The 24,860-nt window shown below is 34.6% G+C and overlaps 3 protein-coding genes across 3 annotated transcripts in view; 1 reads left to right on the top strand and 2 right to left on the bottom strand.

The window, feature by feature from the left end:
- Nucleotides 1-3,885: 3,885 nt before the first annotated feature.
- Nucleotides 3,886-6,451, bottom strand: LOC125655508 (glycoprotein 3-alpha-L-fucosyltransferase A-like). The gene is made up of 2 exons (XM_048885836.2): nucleotides 6,263-6,451; nucleotides 3,886-5,021 (listed from the first exon to the last, which is right to left on the bottom strand). The coding sequence occupies exon 2, from the start codon at nucleotides 5,013-5,015 to the stop codon at nucleotides 3,909-3,911; it is 1,107 nt and encodes a 368-aa protein (XP_048741793.2). The 5' UTR covers nucleotides 5,016-5,021; nucleotides 6,263-6,451; the 3' UTR covers nucleotides 3,886-3,908.
- Nucleotides 6,452-11,302: 4,851 nt separating this feature from the next.
- LOC125655522 (NPC intracellular cholesterol transporter 2-like) lies at nucleotides 11,303-15,867 on the top strand. The gene is made up of 4 exons (XM_048885862.2): nucleotides 11,303-11,526; nucleotides 14,805-14,921; nucleotides 15,108-15,265; nucleotides 15,714-15,867. Exons 1-4 carry the CDS (start codon nucleotides 11,451-11,453, stop codon nucleotides 15,801-15,803), a joined length of 441 nt encoding a protein of 146 aa, XP_048741819.1. The 5' UTR covers nucleotides 11,303-11,450; the 3' UTR covers nucleotides 15,804-15,867.
- A 5,324-nt stretch (nucleotides 15,868-21,191) lies between these two features.
- LOC125655509 (transmembrane protein 115-like) overlaps nucleotides 21,192-24,860 on the bottom strand; it is a 9,342-nt gene continuing 5,673 nt past the window's right edge. The window contains exon 3 of the mRNA XM_048885837.2: nucleotides 21,192-23,800. Coding sequence (XP_048741794.1) covers nucleotides 23,593-23,800 — 208 coding nt within the window. The 3' untranslated portion in view covers nucleotides 21,192-23,592. The remainder of the gene's footprint in view (nucleotides 23,801-24,860) is intronic.

Here is a 24,860-nt window from a genome sequence, read left to right as displayed (position 1 = left end):
ATACCACGATTTACCTTAAATTTGAAAATTTTAGGGGGGGGGGGGGGGGCGCTACCGACTGCGCCCCCCCCCCCCCTAAATCCGCCACTGTATTTGCATTTCTATTTTTTTTTTTTTTTACAGAGAATAAGATAGTGTTACACTTGGGGGTGACCTCTGGTCACATATTGATTTCAGACATGAAAAGTATGCTACATGTGTACTATGGAATATATTTCATGATGCTGCAACAGCGTCAAGGTGAAATGATTAACTCACCTGAGCCAAAGAATGAAATGAGCTTTTTTATCATTTGTCTATCCGTTTGTAATTCTTTTTTTTTTAATCTATGGACATATTTTCACCAGACCAAGGTGTGGTGAAGGGCTGTCCAAATTCATGATCAAGTAATGCATGGGTATTTTGTCGAAATTATATCATATTTTGACTTTGTAATTGCTCATTAGAATTGTTGTAAATAGAAAATATAACATATATAAGGCGTGTCTGTGAGATGTGTATAAGAGATAACAGGAAGAATGGATTTCGGACATACATGTAGCAGTACATTGGTCAAGTGGTCACTCTACCCGTTACTTGGCTATGTATTTGAAATAGAAGTAGAATTTTTTTTAAAAAGTGTCCTAAGGTCAAGGGTAGTCCTTACTCGACCATTACATCAATGGATGACCAGTGGTAACCCTTTCATGATCATTACATTATAATACTGACCTCAGGTAACCTTTGTAGAACCAGTCATCAACAACTTAGGAATCATTCCCCTACATATATGTATATTGATATAGTCCCACTAATGCATTTTACATGTTAAAAGTCGCTTTGTTCCAACTGTCCCCTCCTCTTTTGTCTGGCCCCAGCTGCCCCTCGAAAAACGATGCTACGCACCTGCTGGTGTCACCTTCTCACTTTCAAAAGTAGGGGCTACGGCAAAAGTATGCTTGTGGGGCTCCTTACACTTTTTGGATCCCAAAAGAGATTGTCATCTTTATAATGATTGTTGTTTGATAGCATCCTCCCCTTGATTAAATAATTTGAGAAATTTCTGTTCTAAAGTTGTTATTTACATCTACTATAAAGAAAGGTAACTTGGGATATCCAGATTTGCGTAGGCGAAACTTTGATAGGCTCTGATTGACGCATGCTTGTATTATTGTTGCCCTCTTATCAAATAATGCGTTATTATCTGTTGTAGAAAAAAAATCATCTGATAAAATTTTATACATGATTTTAGTCTTATTGGTAATGAGGTTAAAGTTACATGGAAAATGATCATTGAAATGCAATTTTACAGTAAAATAGAATTCTTAGAAATACAGCTCACATTGCTTAAAATTATTGATTTCCAAGTACAATTTTCCAAGTTCTACTTTTGTCCAAAGCATGCACCTACACCCCCCCCCCCTCAACACACACACTTTGTATTCCACCCAGCTGGCGTTGACGCCACTAAATGTAAGTGATATTACATACATAAAAATATATGCAATGGGAATGGGGTGAACGTTAATGTGATAAAAGCTGATTAGTTGAGCTCTAGCCCTCATGCACACACAAGTCTTAACTGACGTGACAAGCCCGGGGGGGGGGGGGGGGGGGGGGGCGCTTGAGACCTACCCCAAACTTTCAAGACTGAGCTAAGTGGGTTAAGTGACGAAATGGCGTCGGCACGTGTTTAAGCATTGGGGGGGGGGGGGGGGGGGGCATGATCGAAAAGGGGTCTAACTAATGAAAGGTGAAAATAACGAACAGTGATCAATCTCACAACTCCTATAAGCAATACAAAATAGATAGTTGGGCAAACACGGACCCGTGGACAAACTAGAGGTGGGATCAGGTGCCTAGGAGGAGTAAACATCTCCTCTCGACCGGTCACACCCGCCGTGAACCCTATATCCTGATATTTTATTTCGAGCTCACAGGGATATATCGAATCGACATATGAATGAAAGTTATTATTGTTAATAGACAATTTTTTTTTTAAAACGTCGTCGATATATCTAAATGTCGCATTGAAGGCCACATGTGTTTTGACTTAGGTATTCAGTGTATAACGATCGGGTAGTGGGATTTTTGCATTCATGGTATCATTTTGAAGGGTCCATCAAATAAAAATAATCCACAATAGGAATTGTTAAAATTTTGATTAGTTTGATTCATTTCACCTAGAATTTTACATTATTGAAATATTAATTTCAAGAGAAATTATATTTTCATGCAAATCTCTTGGTAGAAAGTTACATACACTTTCTATATGAAAATATGAAGTAGAATTCATCATTTACCGGAAACATTTTTAGCAACTTAGATTTTTCTTCCTTTTACAAAGGATGGGCAGCTTTTCAAAAAGAGTCTCAAGTCTAAAGGGTCATCCTCTAATCATTTACCAGTCATGTAATTCGTCCGAACGAATTTCTAACTGAATAAATTGGTAATCCGTACGAACAAATAGCTAATCAGTGCGAACGATTTTTTTTCGTCTGAACGAATTACTAATTTGTTCCAAAATTTGCTAATTCGTCCGAACTGATATCTTTTTTTATTTGGCCTTTCCACGCCGCCGTAGTGCAGGCGACATTTATAGATACATGTAATTGGGAAAAGAGTACCAATTCATTTTCCATAGACCTCAAAGTTAACCTTTGGCCCTCTCACTAATTAACTATATCGATTTTAAACAAATGACCGCAAACATTTCAAAGTTCATTCCAAGTGTTGATAAAAAATGACAAAAAATATATAGGGTCCCGTGCCTTTTATAGGCCATATTTGTACTTTTTTACAACACATAGCAATCTGCAGTAAATTACACACTTCATTTTAAGCACACCCCTACCATGGTAATTTCCTCAGTCATTTCTCGATTTTGTGCGATAATTTTTCATCCTGACAATTAATTTGAACCTCTATAATATTTCGTTCAATTCCAAATAATTTCACTCTTGATATTAGCCAATCACACAACACCTAAACATTTATACCTCCGCTCAATCTTGGGGTAAACTGCGTCCGGATTACGCATACGGGGGTTTGTTACTCTCATTCCAGTTGGGAGAAGTCTTAAATATTAGACTTGTCTATGGTGGCATATTTCTTCCACCACTTGTCAGATATTTATGTCAAATTATCAAATCTGTATGTCGACTTGAGAGAAAATAACCACCATGACTAGGAACACAGTACCGTGTTATTTCAATCGTGTTCATACCGCTGTCATCTACTTGTCATGATATCTGACAAGTCGACATAATTTTCTGATAAGTCGACATAATTATCTGACAAGTCAACATAATTACATATGTATCTGACAAGTCGTCATAATTTTCCGATAAGTCAACATAATTTTCTGACGAGCACACATAATTATCTGACAAGTCAACATAATTATCTGACAAGTCGACATGATTTTCCGATAAGTCAACATAATTCTCTGACAAGTCGACATAATTTTCTGATAAGTCAACATAATTTTCTGACAAGTCGACATAATTTCCTGATAAGTCGACATAATTTTCTGATAAGTCAACATAATTTTCTGAGAAGTCAACATGTTGACTTTCCATATCTCTATGTCGACTTGTCAGAAAAGTATGTTATCAACTGGATGGCACAAACTGGGCATGGGCACGTTTTTATGTTGAATTTTTAAACACATGAATACGTGACAAGTCGACAAAAAAGATCTGACAAGTCAACCTAAAGATATGACAAGTCGACATAATCATTTGACAAGTTGGTGGCAGAACTAAGCCACCATATTTGTCTGCTGCCTAATCCTATTAATGTTATACGTAATAGATTATTTTTAAATCAAATTTAAAAATAACCATGGAAAACTGTTTCCTCCGTCTCAGCAAAATGAATACATGTATACTGACACTAGGAATATCTTTACATGTGCAACATATTTATTAGCAACCGTCTTTTAACATAGAAGTCCAATAATTCCAAGTTTTAGATTTTCTCTTCGGATTATTTGCCACTTTCTCACATATTTGACACATAGCATCAGAGAATACCTCACCATTGCCAACATCAAAATATTTGTCTTTCTCTTTCAGATAATCGGTGTATTTTTTCTCGTTTGAACCTATCTCAACTAACTTTCGAGCCAGTTCCTTCGCCGATGGAAAGTGTAAAGCGTTGAGATATGTTCCATTGGGCAAGTAGTCTGCAGCGTTAGCGGGTCCATTTACCACTGGGACGATTTCAAGATCATATAAATACAAGTTGAATAACTTTTCTGTAGTGTAATCGGGACAAATTGTGTTTTCAAACGAGAGATAGAATTTATAATCACGTGCAACATCTATGAGACATTGACTTAAGAGGTCAGTCTTTATTCCACATGGACGAGTGCCGCATTTACCAAAGAGATCCACGTGCATGTATTTCCCTAGTTCCTGCGCAAAAGCTTTGCGTTTGGACGGAACAGGACAGTGTCCAGACATCCATACAGCGCCTGGCTTCTTCTTCTGGAAAACTGCGCTGTAATTTCTGCTTAATTCCTTTTCACGGCGTTTTATTTTCCCGTAAGGTCTGAATATATCTGAATGTTTTCGAAAAGACATTGTGTAATCAAATTGACCACCCCATTGTTTTCCAGGTTTTGGCATATGATGCACAGTTTCCATTCCATGGAATATCCAATATTGTTTTTCCATTTTTCTTGGTGGCCTACCTGGCAGCGACTCCGCATTAAAAATCACTGCTGTACTGTTTTGAAAATCTGATGGATTTTTAGAAACGAAACAGTTGGGCACTGCGGGACATGTCTTTTTGTGGAAGTGGTCTATAAAAGGGTTTAGATAGACTGGAGCTCCGTAAACAAGGATAATGACTGTCTTATCAGAAATTAATTTGTTGATTTTCTCATCAGAATAACTTGTATTTGAACCTTTTGGTTTGAAAAACACATGGTCATTCATACTGTATATATATATCGCTAATACCCAAAATGTTGATGTCACGGAAATCAGCACAACAGCATTAAAAGTGGTATAAATCCGTTCCATCATTTCATCCTAAAAATCAGTGATGAACACAAAATGAATAAAATGCATACATAATGTCAACAAAATGAATTACATGCATTATTTAGAAAGACAAATATCCGTACGTCGGATTTGTCTTGAAAATCAATAAAAGTGTTCAATGTAATTGATACACAGCAGACTGCTGGTAAAGCTTATCACATTTTAGATATATATTGGTAAATTTATATACTGATACTTAATATCATTAAATTATAATATGCAAAATATCTCTTTAGTCTCCGTTAGCTAAAAAAAATTTAAAATTTAAATTTCATTTGATTTTATCATGGCGATCAACATTTTCTTTATAGAATATGATAAACAATCGATTTACGCAAAATATTACATAGAACATTCTTGAGAAACTTTATTTTGCATACCAAAAATTTATTTCCCATAAGGTTTAATATTAATTTAACTCAATTAGGCATTATTCTATTTAAATTAACCACTCTGGTTCAGACAGCAGGATGTATTTTTGTTTGTATGGTTACCATGGCAATCTGAATGTAAAACTCGGTGAAGAAAAAGTATATGTGCGTTTTAAAATCTTCATTTATCTTTAATAACTATTTTCTTTCTTCTAGAGATGGGACCATGGAAATCCACAAGGTATGGAACGAGTGACACTTGGCGATTTTCCTGATAAAAGATCTCAAGAATTTGTGAAACACACGCACAATGTAATTGTAATTGTAATTTAGACTGCAATATGCACGATAATTACAATTATGATTTATAAATTTACAAATCTGTATAATTCAAAAGTTGTGGTTTACTTTATTTTCCAATTGAGATTACAATCACCACTGCTCTACGCTTCGGAAAATGGCAACCGTGGGGATTCCTGAGTACCCCTTGCTTGTCGTAAGAGGCGACTAAATGGGGCGGTCCTTTATGGATTAGGCCATTAAAACCGAGGCCACGTGCCACAACAGGTGTGGCACGATAAAGATCCCTCCCTGCTCAAAGGCCTAAATTTTGCAAACATTCACCGGCATCGGATTTTCGGGAGGAGCGTTAAACAATATACAAATGTATGTACAATCGGAAATGACTTTGTGGAAGGGAACGGGAAATTGCCGTTTATAAAGAATTTTACAAAGAGAATTAAATTTCCCTTGAAATATATTCACAGATTTTTTTGAATTTCATGTTTTCTTTTTTAAAAAATCATTTTGGCTTACAATGATAGCATATCCCCCATCCCTCGTAATGCTTTCACTTACCTCATATGGATAAATCTGATAGGCAGCGCTCGTAGATTCCACGGTTATAATTAAGGAACTGTAAATATGCACTTTATCACGTGGTATCCACAAGGAAGTGGGCCATGCTTGTCATGGTTTCTACCGCCTGTCCTTCGCACCCTCGGGGAAGTCATGCAAAATTACATGGTAGGTATGTCGTGAATCAATAACTCGATGGTGTTGAATAGTTCAGAGAAAGCATTGCCACCGAGGACCGGAGTGGGGGATATTTTCTCTGAACTATTCAACACCATGCATCGACTTATTTATCTTACTTTTAAAAAGTCCCCTTAATAGCTCCTATTGATAGAACCCATTCAACTATTCACTGGCTGAAAATACAATGAGAGCACTCTAAACAGGGAACACAGATTTACCCCAAAACACCCAAGAATACCCCAAAACACCCCAAAATATCATAGAACAGCACAGTAAACAACCAATATCGTTCATATATTAAAGAAAAATTGATTTTTTAGTAAAAATTTTAACCAATAAATAATTTAACCAATAGCATTTGGTGTAAAACAAACAATATCAATATTTCGTTAAATGATCAAAACAGTAAATTATTTGATGCCGCCGATTGCACAATCATGAGTCTTCTTTACTTTCGAATTATGTTTATTTTACAATCTACTCATATCTGCTTTGCAATGGTCTCCAGTAATTAAAGTTTAATTGCTTTCCTTTGATGTTATAATTTAGCCTACAATATCGATCATTGATTAAATATGAATTTTCATTTTTTTTTTTTTTTTTTTTTAAAATTTCAGTTAAAATCTAATTTTTTTTTTCTTCTTCTTCCGTTGTTTTTTTTTTTTTTTTTTTTTTTTTTAAAAATTTCATCTAAATATAAAATATACATTTATATGTCATGTGACTCCGATGAGCAGGGAAAATTAACCGAGTTATCGATCTTGAAATAACTCTTTTATGTATATTGATACCATTTCAAATAATATACGACGAAATTGTTCAATTTTCTGCGTAAATAACATAGTTTTAACCAATATTTTATTTTAAATTGTGTTTTTGGGTCTTTTCATTGTGTTTTGGGGTGTTCTTGGGTATTTTTGGGTGTTTTGGGGTAAATCTACGAGCCGCTCTGAACAGTCAGGTGACAGTACTATGGTCTGTTGCATGGAACCATTCATCTATTTAACAGTGATGCTGTCTATGAAAATGCTGTTACACAGTTCTCACATCATTTAAAACATTTTTGTTTTGTAATCCTTTGTTATGTTAGGCCTTTATATAGAAGAGAGTCCACTTGTATTTAAAAAGTTACCGGTAGGTGTCCAAGAAGTTTACAATTACTGTCCATGATTTTAAATACAGGGCAGACACCATCCATTATAAGAACAAGTAGACAGTAATTGTTAACTTATTGAATTTAAAAAAAAAAAAAAAAAAAAAAACTTATTGGACGGTGCCGGGTAAACCTGACACCTAACCTAAACAAATAAAAATTAAAATATCTTTAAACAAATGACGTCTAACAATAAATACTGTGGTTTTTTTTTTATATTTTATCTATTTTTTTTTTCTTAATAAGAAAATAGATAACATGTGCTCCCCTACCTAGAATGCCCATACTTCACATTAATAATAACACGGTTTTTTCTAACTTGATAAATACTTTATTACACGCATGCATTATTTACTAAATGTATGTATAACAGCTTTTTGTCTTTATATCTCTGTATACCATTGCATAATGGTGATGAGATCCAATAAATTGAATTGAATTGGTAAACCCGACATCGTATTAGATGCCTACTGGTAGACTGAAGGCAATTCTAAATTCCCTTAATCGACACAAATGTCGGAAAATCGCTGTTATACCTAAACGAATATCTCCCCTTAGTGTGTTATCTGCTCATACTTCTGCGATTCACAAATCATCTAATTTTATCAGTCATTATTTATCATATCAACTTTTTATCAAAACTTAGATTTGAAAGACATATTTCCTTGCTGTATTTGAGTTTTGCTGGATCCAGAGGCACATTCCAAAACTTCTTCATCACGCTTTTTCTTGACGTTTTTAAACTATTCTTCAGTAATTCATTATTTTCAATTCCATGAATAATTTCACGAGAGAGAGAGAGAGAGAGAGAGAGAGAGAGAGAGAGAGAAATGTCATTAAAATATCCGTGTCTCTAAATACACCCTTCATTCAAATTCAAAGTCCAGTTTAAATTTCAAATCATCAACACCATGTTGAATATCATACAGGTATATGTACTAGGCATATTTTGGATATTCTTTGTTATCAATAACATTTACCATACACAATGTATATACTCTTTTTTTATGATGTCTGTCAAGTAATATTCATTCATTTCTTCCTTTAATTCTAGAAAGTTCGTATCAAGGGAGGGGGGGGGGGGGTAATAATTATGTAAAATAGTAGGCCCTAGTGTAGAGTTTTGAGGGGTTTTACAAAACAGGGTAAATTGTTTAACTGTTTTTATTTACGATATTGGTGGTATAAATAGCTATCTTAAAAACGCATGTAGAATATAATGTAAGCCCTACTACGTTTCAGAGAAAATATTGTCTGAAAAGAAGATATAAATGCTTTTTAAAACACAAGTACAATAATTTAAACGCTTTCTTGAATTTCCATTGACTGTACATTGTTGGAAAATTGTTTTGTTAGAAATATTTTTGAAAAGATTAAAAAATTCAACATCTAATGATTTAACTGTGGGTACGGCCCGTTGCCATGGAAACACGATGCACGGTTCCCGTAATTTTCACGTTTTTAACATTTAATATCACTATACACAAAAGTGTGAAGCTTTTATTAAGATTTGTGATTTTTGCACTTTCCACTTTTTTAAAAGACAATTCTCAATGGTTACTGACAGCTTCTCTTAAAATGTTGCAAACCTTACCTATATGTGCTAAACAATAGAACAATTATAACCCCTATCGAACTAAAAATAGATTCCTTTAATTTACTGTCCGAGTTTATAAATCATCTATTCGTAGTATAGTAAACTTTTTATACCGGAAGCTCACAAGTGGCAATAATCGACTAATCACAGAATATATCATAATATTTTTATCTCGTAAACTATCTGTATCCAATTTCAATCAGAATTCTTTGTCGTCGGTCAATGCATTTTTAATCGACCTGATGAGGTTATATTGACCTTGGACTTTGTCCTCGTTCAATATGCTCTCACCAGAACGAATAAAAACATGTGAACACGTATTGACAAGGAATTGTTTGACAATACCTTTTCATGAAATAATAAGAGTAAACAGTATATAATGAAATAATATCTTAGTCCAGCGTACGAGATAAATGTAATTATGCTGAGCTCTTCAAATGATAGGGCGAACGCATCAAATAAAATCTCGAGCGCACGAGACGATAAATCGAAAGCACGAGATAATAAATCAAGCGCACGACAGACATGCACAAAATATATTAATACATTATAGCTCTGAATATACCACTGTACGTTTACACTGTGGAGAAAATTGATTTAAACACAAAGATATATATATTCTATATGTTACGCAGCCTGAAAATTCATCAAACAGTTGGAATTAGAATTCATTAATCTATTGACCCCAGCTCTTATTAAAAAACCAAAATATTTGACTATTTTGTATCTTTACATGTTGTTAATTTTCAGTATTATTTTCGCATGATTTTGCTAAGCATAAATCTCGAAAGAAAAAGGGGGATGGAATTCTGAGTGTCTGTTATCAGTCCAAGGACAATGAAACCTGTTTAGTGAGGACGTCCTCACAATGTATAGAAGGGAATACACGTACATGTTATTGAAAGGCAAAAATGTACTGTGTTTGTTATAGCTATAGGGACACCTATAAAAGTTTATCTAATACTCTCTTTTGAATTGTGAAAAAATAGTTTTGAGAGAGAATATTCGTGAGAACATGTCCCCACACCACTTGTCCTCACTAATTTCATAATTTGTATCTACATCTTTCACATGCTGTGAATCAGGTTTATGGGGACGTAATTGTGAGGACAGAATTTTGTCCTCATAGTGTACTTTCTGTCCTCAATTTCTGTCAAATGGTTAAGAATTATTCTCACTGTACACGTTTTATCATCCCTCCAAAGGGAGTAGTGAGAAAAAGATGTATGAAAGTCTGTGATGCGCTTTATCGCCTATGAATTTAAAATCGTGGAAATATAAATCAAAAATTTAAATACGCCTTCGTGTATATATTTTAACTTTTTCTTTTGTTTTATGATAATATTTACAACCATATCCGGTTTTTATATTTGGATAAGTGTTAAATGGGTATTTCTACCGAAATGTGTTTCGAGACTTTAACCCGTCTTATCAACGGAACCCGTTGGATGTGTGCGTCTGTTTGAAAAGTTTTAAAATTGTATTTAATTAAAACAAAAACATTTTAGGACAGAAAACATATGTGCACTGCAATTTCACTTTTTGATGCTCGGTAATAGTGAAAATTTGAAAGGAAATTTTTGTATGCTTACTTGATTTAATTGCTACATTTATTTCATTTGAAAAAAAGTTACATGATATAGATTGATTAAAATTGCTTTACTCAGTACTAACACAGATATATGTCACTATGAAGACAGTGCTATTAGATTTTATTTCTTTGATAAGCATAAGAGTTAAATCCATTCAAACTAAATATTTCTTCCGTTAAAGAAAAAAAAAAAAAAGATCGTTCTTGTTATCAGCACCTCATAAGGCGAGGAATGGGGTCACGTATACCAGATCATTTCGTCTGGACTTAGGAACTATCAGGTGATCGTAAAATCAGGTAAAACATGAAGATTGGAAACTTCAAATACATCGACTGATCAAACATAGAGTGGTCTGATTCTGCCCGGGCTGATCCATTCTCTTTAAAAGGTAAGCGCAATCATCTCTAAATATAACAATGTCTAACTTTTTACAATATTATACTTGTTTTTTGAAGAGAGAATGTTACATACACGATTTGGTTACATTTAACTTTAAAACAAATTAATTATGGTATCAGGGGGATCTGCTGTACACGAAGTAGGAGAATCTGAATTTCCCCTGGATGTGGACCAATCAGGATACGGGAAATGTGTATATAGGGAGCAGTGCTGTCTCCCTGCACTTTACAATTCCAGTCGAAGAGATAGACCGTGCAACTTCTCATCATGATCAAATTCATCACCCTGGTGGCTCTGGCTTTCTCCGCTGTCAATGCAGTGTCTGTCAAATTCACCACATGCAGTAAGTGTCATTTCATATCTCAAATGAAAATCGAAAGAAAATTAATATATGTCTTCATCACCATATATTGATTCTGCATGTATTATATAATTCAGTTAAATTGAGTGCATTGAGTTTACAGATATCGGATTTCAAAAAAAACAACAACAAAAAAAAAAAAACAACAAAACAAAGGATCGGCAAATGCTGCATAGAAAAAAAACTTTAGGTCGGTGTTAGGGACTTGTACCTATAGGACGTCTTTGTCATCTGAAAACTAAGTGTATCTAAAGGATTTTTTCTCAGTGGAGCTTCAAAACTTGTTCCATGAGACTACGGTATTTCATTACTAAAATAAAACAAAAATCTCCATTAGATAGGCATACAAAAATTATGGTTGTTGAAATGTAGATGAAAATACCGGCAGTTTCAAAATACAGCCTGTGTCATTTTACACGCTTTCTTTCCGAAACGATCTAGCCAAGTGCTGACCACGTGACCGTGAATACAATACATGTGAAAAATACCAGGTCATACCTAAAAATAGTTGTTGATTTTTTGGCGCTGAACTTGTTTTGTATGATTGCATGAAATATCAATCCCTTTCTTTTATTCTATAAAATACATTTGAAACTCTTGTAAATAACTTCATACAATACACTGGAATTATAAAATCTTGTAAATAACTTCATACAATACACTGGAATTATAAACTCTTGTAAATAACTTCATACAATACACTGGAATTATAAACTCTTGTAAATAACTTCATACAATACACTGGAATTATAAACTCTTGTAAATAACTTCATACAATACGCAAGATCGTAAATACCGAATTAGCGGAACTCTCTTGTAAAGAAGTCCGGAAAAGCGTGTCGATCTTGGGCATTTTTGTTTATTCAAAACACGGCATCGGAAGACAATTAGCCTCCATGTGCTTTCCACAATTGAACGCATTTTTAAATGAAAGGTGTGTAAAAACGTCTGGATACGGGAAAAATTAACTTCTGAATTTAGCTCGCGAAGCTATATATTTTGACGCAAGCTCTTCTCAGCTTTGGGAATTTCCTGGCTGACAGCAGTGGGAAAAAATCCACCACATTTCCATTAAAATCCATCAGTTGTGGATATTTCTGCGTACTATGTTTCTTTCTTGAATCATTACTACAGTCTACTGCAATACAATGAGAGTACACCATTGTTAAAATCGGGTGAATCGATCACGACAAAAGTTGCAGAACTGGTATTATTTACCAACATGCCCAAATTCTCGCATACTCTGGGTCTCGTGAGACTTTGAAAGGGGAAAGTAAAATTTAAAACTAAGACGGAAAAAGTAGTCGCGATCTTGCGTATACACTGGAATTTTCCCCATAGATATTCAACAAATAACAAAATTCAGACAGATTGAAAAACTCTGCAAATATTCCGTCTCACCATTTTTCAGTCATATTAAATTTTTCGGTATATTTACAACTTTACAAACACATGCCCTATACAGTGTACACCTTTACAACTGATGAAGGAAAGTTGTACACTTTTGTGATCGGTGTAGTCAAATCAAGCCCGCCCTATGTCGAACTTACCGACGCCATATTGTTTTCTTTTCGACCACGTGTGAGAAGGCACGTGCAGTGCATATACTATACAAATAAGGGCAACCGAAGATCAAATTAATCAAGAATAAACTTAGATTTCGACTTTTTCCTTTTTTTTCCGAATGAAATGAAATGTTGTAGAGAAGAGAGCGGGAAAGTAAAAACTTGGCAAGCAAAGATGGTGTCCTTGGGGTATTTAAAAAAAAAATAAGGAACTCGAGTTTAAGAAAAATAAAAACCCAGTTACTTACTCGCACTGGTTATGGAACTTGTGAATATCATTTTCTAATCTACACAAAGACTGTATGTACATGTATTTGGAATTGAAACCCCGTGGATAATATCAAAGGTCACGTACTGTGACGTATGGCGTGGTCAATACGAAGCAACCAGTCACCGTCTGATAATAACGAAAAGTAATCTGTTTCACCTGGCCGGTGCCATGTTGAAAACAAGGTAAGTTTTGTAGATGAACATTTCAACAAACTAACTATGAACCAGTTTAATATATCATCAGCCAATCAAATCCATGCATGTTTGTGCTAATTATAAAGGATGGTGGTACGCTAGAGTGTAATATCGGAGCAGTATATATACGAGTTTCTGTTCTTTGTCGAAACTTGTGAGCGTTGGCCTCCCTTCGGAGTAGATCAGTCAAAGTGTTAGTGATATGATAAAGGTCGTGAAACAAATATTCTGTACTCTTTCTGTGAGAACACGACAGCCCAGCCAGAATCATGATCAAATTCTTCATCTTCTCCGTGCTTGCTCTTACGACAATTAATGCTGTGTCTGTTAAATTCACCTCCTGTAGTAAGTCTATGTGTATTGTTTTATTCTTAGCTTCAAATTGAATTCTTAAATACACGGGGATTTCTTACCGTTGTGAATAAGTAGATGAATTTATAAAGGAACATTAATTAAAATGGAAATACAATATCTTCAAATAAAACCATGTTTATTTTTTAGTACTATCATATTTTTTTCTCCACAAAAAACGATATGACAAGCTGTAAGGTCTCTAGCAAGGATCTGGAAAAGTGATAATTAAAAAGGATACTAAATTTCTAACATACTGCGATGAATCTATCTTTTCAGCACATTTATGCAATATGTGTAAAATGCGTTCCCAGTCCCTAATGCCACATGTATATTTGTTACCAAGTCTCATATCAAATGATAAATTTAAGTAATTTGGTGAGCACTCTTTAAGTTTAAATCTGATACCGCGCCCAGGGGCGGATCCAGAAATTACGGCGTGGTGGGTGGGGGTGGGGGTGGGGGGACTTTATGAGACAGGAGGTCTGTCATTCTTAATAAGGTGAAATTAATAAAATAAAGCAAATGTTACGGTTTTTTGGAAAAATGCAAGTTCTTTCAGTAAAAGTAATTCAATGAATCAAAAGATTTTGTCATTTATTTCTCCGAGAATAGAGGAAATTATTGCTTCTTTTATCATTTACATTTTTCTAAATAAGAGACCATGATTGACCTTAAATTGGAAAATTTTAGGGGAGGGGGCCGACTGCGCACCCCCCCCCTCCCCCTTTAAATCCGACACTGGCGCCTTAAAAGTATTCAAGTCGTGGAAACTCGGACCTTATCAACATATTAATGGTGTGAAATGTGATATAAACTATATGGTCTTTATCTTTCACAGCAAGCCTTGGTGAGCAAATTCTATTTTTCATTTTTCAGGAACACCACAGGCTGTACATGGTCATCTGAGCACTGTGGACGTGAACCCCTGCCCGGCGGAACCTTGTCCACTTCCTCATGGCAAAAACATAACACTCACGGCCACCTTTACCCCGAGTAAGCCTCTAGTCTTTTTGTGTAATGTAATGTGTAAAACTTTACATGAGTTCTCTCAAAGAAAACATCATCTACATGCATGCTATGCGATTGACTATTATAATTCAAAGGTATTTCAACTGAGAAACTTATTACAAAATGTATTCATGATATATTATACAATTTCATTTTAACTTGTTTTACCAGAGATTAACTCTACCACCTTCAAATCGGTTGTCCACGGGATCATTCTAAGTCTGCCTGTTCCGTACACCGTCCCCATGGGGTCAATGTCGGGACCGATTGAAGCAGGAAAGGAGATCGTATACACCAACTCCCTCTACGTGTCCCCGCTTTATCCTCAGGTAAATATAGTCATCATATCTTGTCGAAATATTGTACCTCAAATATAGATCACGAGAAGTATCAACAATGTATATATTTCTATTGTTAAAAAGAGAGAGAGCGGGGGGGGGGGGGGGTATTTGTAATTAATAGGTTATGCCTGTTGCCTAATTCTATTCAATTATTTATTGGGGGGGGGGGGGATACCGTTTAAATTAACTATGTATAAAGTACTTAGATATAAAGTGTACACAGTTTATGGATTTCAAAATGTATCACAAGTTTATGATTTTTTTATCACTATATATATACAATGTACATGTACGTGCGTTTCCATCTAATTAACCAACCGTTTATAAGTTTCATGTCGAAAGCTTAAAATTATGAACGATTTGAATTAATGTACACATCAATCTCGTGACATCTTCCCGGTTTTAATGCTCATGGTGTGAACTTGATTAATTTCAGCTTCGCCTTACTGTGGAGTGGGAGGTTCGTGATGATCACAACAGAAATCTGTTCTGTTTCTATCTTCCTGTTCATATAACCAGTCATTAAAAGCTAAAACATGCATGTAGAAGTGTGAGAGAAAATATTTGTCTGAATAAACACATAATTCATTTGTGATGTTTTGTTTAGTTTTTAAATGTTTCACGGTTTATGATCATGGCTGCAAAATCTCTCGGATTGCGTCCTGCTGACAAGAGTTATGGCCATTCTGACATTCTCAGATTAGTTGTACATCTATAATTCTGTGGCAATATATACGAGATACGTACCCAGGATAAGATATTTGCCTAAAAAATGAAATCCTTCAAAAAACTTCTTTGTGTTTGTGCATTTATGATCGATTTGCATTATGTTTAATCTAATAATAGAAATTCCATGTAAACACAGCAAACTCCTACTTGGTTTGATTAGAACGGTTATATATATATATATATATTTATTATATACCCATCAATGTATCGTTCTTTGATACTGTGGATTTCACAGCGTGTGATCCGGTTTTCCGGATCACCACACTGTGGTTTTCTGATCCTCTGAAACTGATGACGTCACAATGCATCAACGCAACGTTTTTTGCTTAAAATATTGGCCGTGTCACAAACAAAACTGCATACACAAAACATAATTTCACTGTATGTCTGTATTTTTGATAATTTGGATTACATTTAGTATCTTATAAATGTGGATTTAAAATGCATAGGGGGTATATAATAAATTTATCATTACTACAGTAACTTGATCCGAAGAGTTGGATCACGTCGAGTTGACAGGCGCGGATCATCAGATCAAACTCGACGCTTCGCGTCTCGTGTGATCTGATGATCCGCGCCTGTCAACTCGACGTGATCCGACTCCTCGGATCAAGTTACTGTAGTAATAATATATATATATATATATATACATACACGCTAGTATAATATATACAAAGAGATCAGAATCAAGTTCGTACAACCTACGAGTTCTTCACCTACAGCATTTGATGCGTTGAAAAGTTTGACCACCGAATAGAATTCGTATATCGCGAGTTCTCATCTCACAGTACAGGGATTGTAATTTGTTTTTTCGTATTACTTTCTTAAAAAACGGCACTTTTTGCTTCAACGAACTTAAAATCAGTCTTACTAAATGATGGGTGGTGTGCGTCAAGTATCGTTGAAATGATCAGTGTTTCAGGAGAAGTTCTAGAAAATGTGGAAAGTCTTTTTTTCCTGTTGAAATATTTTTAAAATAGTTAAGATTCCAATTTTTACAGCAAATATATTCTTGTTGCACATAACACAATGCACTGACCACCAGGTTTTTGTTCGTCGTTTTTCTATCCCATGTGTATCTCGAGGAGAAAAAGAAAACTTATTGCGCATCTAAAGAGCACCACCAATCAGCTTCCAAAAGATGGTTTGGCAACGGAATAAGATATAAGAGTTCTGGGAACCAGTTTTCTCTTTATAAAAACGGTCGTTTTTCAACTCGTAGTTGGCCAATAGGGTTTAAAAAATGAAAATTTCGAAGCCTTATTGCACATCTATATATACAGGTGTAGGTTACCACCAATTTTGCCTTCCAAAAAGATAATTTGGCTACGTGCGTAAAATGTAAGAGTTCTGGGAACCAGGTTTTTTATTCTTATTTCTTGTGTCAAAACAAATATCATTTTTTAAAACCCATTTGGTCCCCCGGGGTGAAAATAAGACTTCTGAAAACTTACTGCACATCAACAGGACACCACCAATCTATAGCTGCAATAATTCTAGGAACCAGCTTTTTATTATAAAAAGTTGTTTTCAATCCTCATTTGGCTCCCATAGTGAAAATAATGATTCCAATAACTCATTGCACATTTACAGGGCCCTACCAATCATATTCCAAAAGAGGCTTTAAAATGTTAAGAGGAACCACAGGGGTGGATCCAGGAATTGCGGTTACGGGGAGCGCCACTTTATGAGGCAGGCGGTCTGGGGGGAGAAGCCCTAATGGGGGCCCAGGGGCGAAGCCACCGGAAGCTCCGGGATTTTAAAGGCTTGGAATATGTCTCCTATTTAGTCATTTGTACTACTAGTATTTTCTATCATTTCTAATAAGGTGAAATTAATAAAATTACGCAAATTTTAAGGGTTATTGGAACAAAATTAAGTTCTCCCAATAAAGTAATGCAAGAAAGCAAAAGAATTTGTCATTTATTTCTCCGGGAATGGAAGAAATTAGTGCTTTTTTATCGTTTAGTACATTTTTCTAAACAAGATACCCCGATTTACATTAAATTTGAAAATTTTAGGGGGGCGCGCGCCGGCAATCTCTACCCAGAGTTATCGTTCCCGCTACGCTCCTGTAGCGCAGCGTAATACGCCCTCTGGTGAGAGATTTACATGAAAGCTTTCTGACATAGTGTAGATTCAAGTTTGCAAAAACCAGGGCCTCCAGGGGTAGGTTGGGGCCATGATAGGGACTAAGGTTTTACATGCAAATATATATGGAAAGTCCTCTGATATGGACCAAGGTGACTCAGGTGAGTGATGTGGCCCATGGGCCTCTTGTTTAGTTTAGAAATATTAATTGTATTTTGGGGGTTCATCGCCGTACATTACAAACCTTCCACATCCCTATATGAATTAAATTTATTTTAGCGTGATTTGTAAGCACCTTGTCCCTGTGCACCTTCACTGTATCAGCAAGTAGGACGATGCAGGCGTTGGTATTGATCCCACCCTCCCCATTCTGTAATAGTCAAAGAAAATCAAAAATTGTTGAGAATCATACTCCTTGCGCTATGTACATCTTCAAGTTATTTACAAATATCCTAGCTTAATTCTAAACTGTGAGAGGAGTAATAAGGACAAACCATGTCCTTTATTTAATATATTTCTTCAAAATGGATTTTTAAAAGTTCAAGAACTTGTGATTTTCTCAAAACTTGTAGAAAATCAAAATCATTTCCATATGCACATCTTCAATTTAATACTCTTGTAAACATCCTGTAAAATAGAAAAGGTTCTCACTGAAAACTGAACCAATCATGTACTCTCTATGTACTAAAAAACTTACTAAATTCTCAAAATTAAGTTCAATAACCTGTAATTTTCTCAAATATTGAAGAACATCAAAATCCTTGCCACATGCACATCTTCAATATCCAAAAGAAGAGTCTGTAAAATAAGGTTTTCATTTGAAAGTTGTGGGAGGAGTTCACCAGACAAATGTATTCTCCTTGTGATAATTTCTCAAAATGGACAAAGTTCAACAACCTGTAATTTTCTCAAAAATGAAGGAAATCAACATTATTGTTACATGCACATCTTCAATACCCAAACACTTTGTAAAACATGATGGTCCTCACTTGAAAATTGTGGGAGGAGTTCGCCAGACTTATGTACCCTCTATATGACAGTAATTTCCAACTAAAGGGACAAAACTCACGAAATGGATCAAATTTCCTGGAATATTATGCACCGTGTTTACATATGATTGGTGAACCTTTTCCTAATCCATACAATTATTTAGTAGATAAGAAAAGTATGAAACTACAAGTAGAAAACCTATCCATTTCTTATTTAATGACATTTTCCTTGAAAACTGGCCAAAAATCGTCCTTATTGACATGCTCCCCTAAAAAAGAATTGCCGATGACCCAATTTTTTTCATTACAATTAGTAAGCTTATTGTCTTTTTAAAATCATTCTTTAATTTGGATTAAAACACTATTGTAGAATTTTTTTAAAATTTTAACTTTTATATTGCACATTGGAAATTTCCCTATATTTCCTTTGCAATTACGACTACTTCATAGCCAACTTTTGAAACGCCCCCTGCTGATAATCAAATACGATTTTCATTTGTTTTTTTCATTGATTTTAACTCATTAATGCATCCTTTATCTTATATCAAAATTTGAATAAAATCTCTATTGTAGAAACGAATTAGGTCCGTCATCCTTAATAATTGACCATTTTGGTCCCATCTTTATATCAAAACCCCTACCCTGGGATCATCAAATTTTCAATTATAGTAAAGGAGTACCAGCTCATTCTAAATACCCATTTAGTTTCAATTTAATATCAATAGCATTAAAGAAGATGTTAGTCAAGTGTTTTACACAAAAAACACTATATACCAAGTTTGGCCCCGCCCTGGTGTCAGAACCCCCACCTCGGGGGTCATGAAATTAAAATTTTTGGTAGAGGCCATTCTGCTCTACATCACTATGCATTTAGTGTTTCTTACACAAGTGTTCACTTTCTCTGCTAGATTCCCAGGAGTGAAGAAGATTTTTAAAGAAATACATAAATTTTACAGTTTTTACCTCTAATTTAAGGCCCCTTAGGGTAGGGGTCAAGAAATTTACAATTTGCGGTCTCCTTCACCTACAGATACTACATACCAAATTTGGTCAAGATTGGCCAGGTAGTTTCTGGGAAGAAGGTGTTAATGGACGACGCACAACAACGGACGCAAACCAATAGCAATAGGTCACCTGAGTGACTCACATGACCTAAAAATTGGATTATGCATGACCAATTTTTGCCAAAGGTTTATAATACATGTTTACAAACAGGCATGGGTAGGAGTAATTCACCCAAAGACTTCGACCTGATATCATAAAAGAACTACAAATGACTCCGACCTGATATCATAAAAGAACTGCAAAAGACTCCGACCTGATATCATAAAAGAACTACAAATGACTCCGACCTGATATCACAAAAGAACTGCAAAAGACTCTGACCTGATATCATAAAAGAACTACAAATGCGCCTCACAATTCAAGAGAAATCTACCATTTGATATATTTTTCTTCTAACCATTTGAAACTGTGCAATTGAATTGCAGTTTTTTTTTTCAAATTTGTTCCCAAGTCATAACAATTACAGATTAGTCTGACTTGATATAAAATTTATGTATAGAAAGTAAACACGTACAGGTATTTTTTTAAATAAAGAGAGTTGACAATAACCTGTTACTGCAACAGAACGACATGTATGTATAATATGGATTTACGTCGACTCTTCTGAATGTTATAATGGGTAATCATCAGTTGATGACTTATCTGTAAATTTCAAATAAAAGAGAGCCTCTTCATCACAAAGCTAGCGGCTCTACATTAGTGGTAAGGGAAACGCTATATATAGAGACCGGGATCCAGTAGCAATTCGTAATTCTATAATTAATAAACAGTGTAATTTTCTAAGCCATGCATCTATTCTTGTTTGAGATTTTTAAAAAATAAAATAAAACATTACTTTATACGGACTGATTCATGTTTTTCGAAAGAAACGTTTTTCATTTTTTATGTTAAAATTTTATCAAAAATATAGCTCATTTAATGTTGACAACCAAAATTTGGACCGTCTGAATGCAAGGATAAGAGGAATATCTGAGCTTTGATTCTGTGTTACATGTGTGTAAACAAAGACTCGAGTCTTTTTATGTAAACAAACAAACCAGTAAAATGTTAATTTTGTAATTTAAAGCATCTTCATTTTGTACAATCACAAATTCTAACTTTTAAAAGACACATTTTACCTAAAGTACTCTTCAGATGTGATATACATTTTGTATATGATAAACTTGGATCAATATCCATTTATTTGGAAAACTTTGTAAACAATAACACACCTCAATCTTTGTTTTCAAAACAAACAATAAATTCTTTATAATGAGCTTCTGTGTCATGATGAATAACCTTAATTTTTTTGTGAAACCTTCTGAACATATTAGACTGTAGATTTTGATCATTTAAAGTGAAAAACAAAATTTGGAGGAAAATTGTGAATCAGTCTCTCTAAGAATTGAAGACAATTTTCAGGCCCAGATTACATGTATATGACATATAAAGTCCTTTGAGAACTTAAACAAATAAATACTATTAAAAAATCAGACTAGTGCTTGGTAAAAAAAAAAAGCGTTAGTGCTTCATAAAAAAAAAAAACATGAGATATATAAAAAAGAATATTTGTGCAGACTTCAACATTGACAGGTGAACTAGCTATCAATGCCCTTCGTTAACCTGTACACCTGACATAGCTTATACATGTAACACCATTCTGTATACATAGTTATACACTACATGTACAAGTATATATATGTAGGTGTACACATTGTCTGAATGGATATCTAATACAGTAATTAGTACAGTGTCCCTTTGTCCCATTATAAAGTTTCAAAACACAGAAGACTTGTATTCGTACATGTTGTATTTATCTAAGTTCCTTCTAAATCTACTGTAACTGCTGTTTATAAATTAAACATGCACTTCATATTGTATGCCTGTCTATCTTATTTCAAGATTTACATTAATTAGCACTTTTTACAGCATTAATTTTCATACATCATAAAAATGAATACAAGTACATTTTCTATCTTTGCTGCACATAGACTACACATTTGTCTATACTGTACTTTTAAGTACATGAAAAATAAGATACTTGTATGAAAGAAAATCAATCAGTCTTTAACTTCACCAAGCTTCGCATCATATGCGGGTCCCTTTAAATTTGTTAAAAAATTTCCAAACAAGATGGAGCAAGATCTGCAATCCCCCCCCCCCCCCTCATTAATGGACCAACACACAATAGGTTCCATTATAAATGCTTTTACTTATAATTAAATTTAATCCACTTTGAACCCTCTCAATGTATTCCCTTACGAAACAATAGTTTAACTAAGATCCAACAGGATTCACATCTGATGTTCGAGTTGTACTCCAATTTGAAAACTGTAACCTTGAAAAAACTCTTAAAAAAATAAATAAAAGTAAAACCTTAAATTGGACTTCAACATACAAACAACAAACAAATTCTTCTCTGAAAATCTTGCTTGCGGTCTTCTACTGATCAAGTGAATTACAAACTTGTATGAAAACCAGAAATACGGGCATGGCTGTGGATAACAATAGCTTTGGTTTCAGTTGGAAATAAATATATAATGCTGTTACATGTAAATATCTAGAATCATGTTTGTCCATTTCACAATGTCGGATAACAACCTGGCACCTTCTAACACAGATTAATCAATCTTGTTCCCTTGCCAATTTTTGTTGAAATCTAAATTTTACAGTTTTACATCCTTCTTTGTGTATTCATTGGTTTCCATGTTGTTTTACTGTGGGACTCACGACCTTGCAGATCCACATATCATGCACTATAATTCTGTATCATTTGCCACCTCACCATGCACTTCTCCTGTTTCTGAGAGGACGTTGGAATGCATCCAAGTTCGTAATGAAGGATGTACATTGCCTCAAACATTGTATCTTTCTGGGGGGCAGTAATTATAGTGAAACACAGGTGAACAACGAAAACCAAAAATTTCGCTTTAAATTCAATTGAAAACAAAACAAACAATTTAAAAAAAAACACTATTATTTTTCTAAAGTTTTACATGAATTGGAATTGTAAGGCAATACAGAAACCAGTGCTCTTGATAAAATCAATGCAGCTGGTGTACACACAATTAGCTCAAAATCATGAAAACAAATACAAATACATATTAATATTGATATCGAGTTAAAGAGTTTTACACAATGATTCACAAAACAGAAATTTCACAAGGTAACATAAAGAAAACATTGACAAAGAAACATATAGGAGTTGAATTCATAAATATATGATATATATTACTGAAGTTTCTATCACCATCTTAATACAACTGAAATTCCACAACATACTCTCTGTCCCTCATAAACAAAAGTATGTTTACGTAACAAAAACACTAATAAATACATCAATGTTATGACAATATAACATAAGAAATAATTGATAAGAAAATAAGAAAACATTGCTCCCCCCCACACCCCTCCCCCCCTCACACCCACACACATCCACACAGAATGTAGCCAGCTGAATCGTCATGACTCTGGAGGAGACTCCTTCTCCTGATGGTTTTCTTTGAAGTCAGGAATGGGGAGTTTGACACTGGAAGATTTCGGGGGAGGGGCATCTTCTGACTTGGTAGTTGAGACGGGTGAGGCCTGCTCCTCTTCATCCATCGATGGCCAGTTGGAGGGCTGGTCTGTTTTGTTTAATCTCTCGTTTAGCAGTTTGAGGGCCACATTTCTGTTAAGAAGAGAAATATATTTCTCACATTATCACCAGTGTGAGATCAACTTTACCCATGTGAGACAGCCATGTGAGATTTTTCAATCTAATACTGCCATGACGTCATTTGATTGTGACGTTATATATTTTCTGATTTACATTACACAGTGAAGATTTACGTTACACTGTGAAGTAAAAATATTTTGCAATGTTTTCTTTAAATTTTAATGTAGTATAGATTTCTGGTGGACAACCTTGGGTTTTTTAGTTTACACAAATTTGCAGTGTAAACCATTTTCGGATATGCTCTTTCTGCCCATCTAATTAGTTTTTGCATCTAAGTTCAAATGAGGATTTTGATAATTTAGAATTTTCCCAAAGCTCTAAAACTGTAGGTGAAATGTAAGAAAGATAATCCTTCATTATTTACTAGTGTAGGATATGGGAATTTCACCTCTGGAACAAGATTTGCTCTCCTAGACTGCGAATCTCGTCTCCTCAGTGGAATTTCCCTATCCCACACTCGTACCAATGAAGAATTCTATTAGTATCAAATCACTTCATTAAAACTAGAAATAAACATATAGATCGCATGTTCCACAAGACAAGTGTCTAACATTGATCAGTCATTAAGTTCTACAGTCTAATAGCTTCCACAAACAGATATCTAGCTCTTTACATGTAATGATAGCTTAATAATCCATTAAGATATACATATATACTAGTCAAGTTTGTTTATTTATTGAAATGTTTATTTAAGTTTAATTTTTGGAGTTATGGCTTAGGATGGACCAGAAATATGTCATAAAGGAGTGATTGGTCAAAACAGTCACAATTAAGAGGCCTGGGGGTAACATTCTCCGGAGGTAGGGGTTGGGGAAGGTAGGTGGGTGTTAGGTGCTGTTACTTGTCCTCAAGCACCTGTGGTATCAATAACACTAAAGATGTTTTTTAAATGTTTTACCTATAAACCCTATATACCAAGTTTTGCCCCGCCCTGAAGTCCAAACCTCTACCCCAGGGATCATGAAATTTATAATTTTTGTACAGGCCTGCCACCTTCCTGTTCTACATCTAG

This window comes from Ostrea edulis, chromosome 7, assembly GCF_947568905.1.
Source record: "Ostrea edulis chromosome 7, xbOstEdul1.1, whole genome shotgun sequence".
Classification (NCBI taxonomy): domain Eukaryota; kingdom Metazoa; phylum Mollusca; class Bivalvia; order Ostreida; family Ostreidae; genus Ostrea; species Ostrea edulis.
The sequence above is the reverse complement of the archived record's forward strand: the minus strand, read 5'-3'. Positions and strand labels throughout refer to the sequence as shown.

What these genes read in the sequence shown, in the direction of transcription:
- LOC125655508 (XM_048885836.2), bottom strand. Translation starts at nt 5,015, where the DNA reads ATGATGGAACGGATTTATACCACTTTTAATGCTGTTGTGCTGATTTCC.
- LOC125655522 (XM_048885862.2), top strand. Translation starts at nt 11,451, where the DNA reads ATGATCAAATTCATCACCCTGGTGGCTCTGGCTTTCTCCGCTGTCAAT. An exon ending in TGTCAAATTCACCACATGCA is followed by an intron (nt 11,527 to 14,804) that starts GTAAGTGTCATT and finishes TTCATTTTTCAG; the next exon opens with GAACACCACAGGCTGTACAT. An exon ending in CACGGCCACCTTTACCCCGA is followed by an intron (nt 14,922 to 15,107) that starts GTAAGCCTCTAG and finishes TTGTTTTACCAG; the next exon opens with AGATTAACTCTACCACCTTC.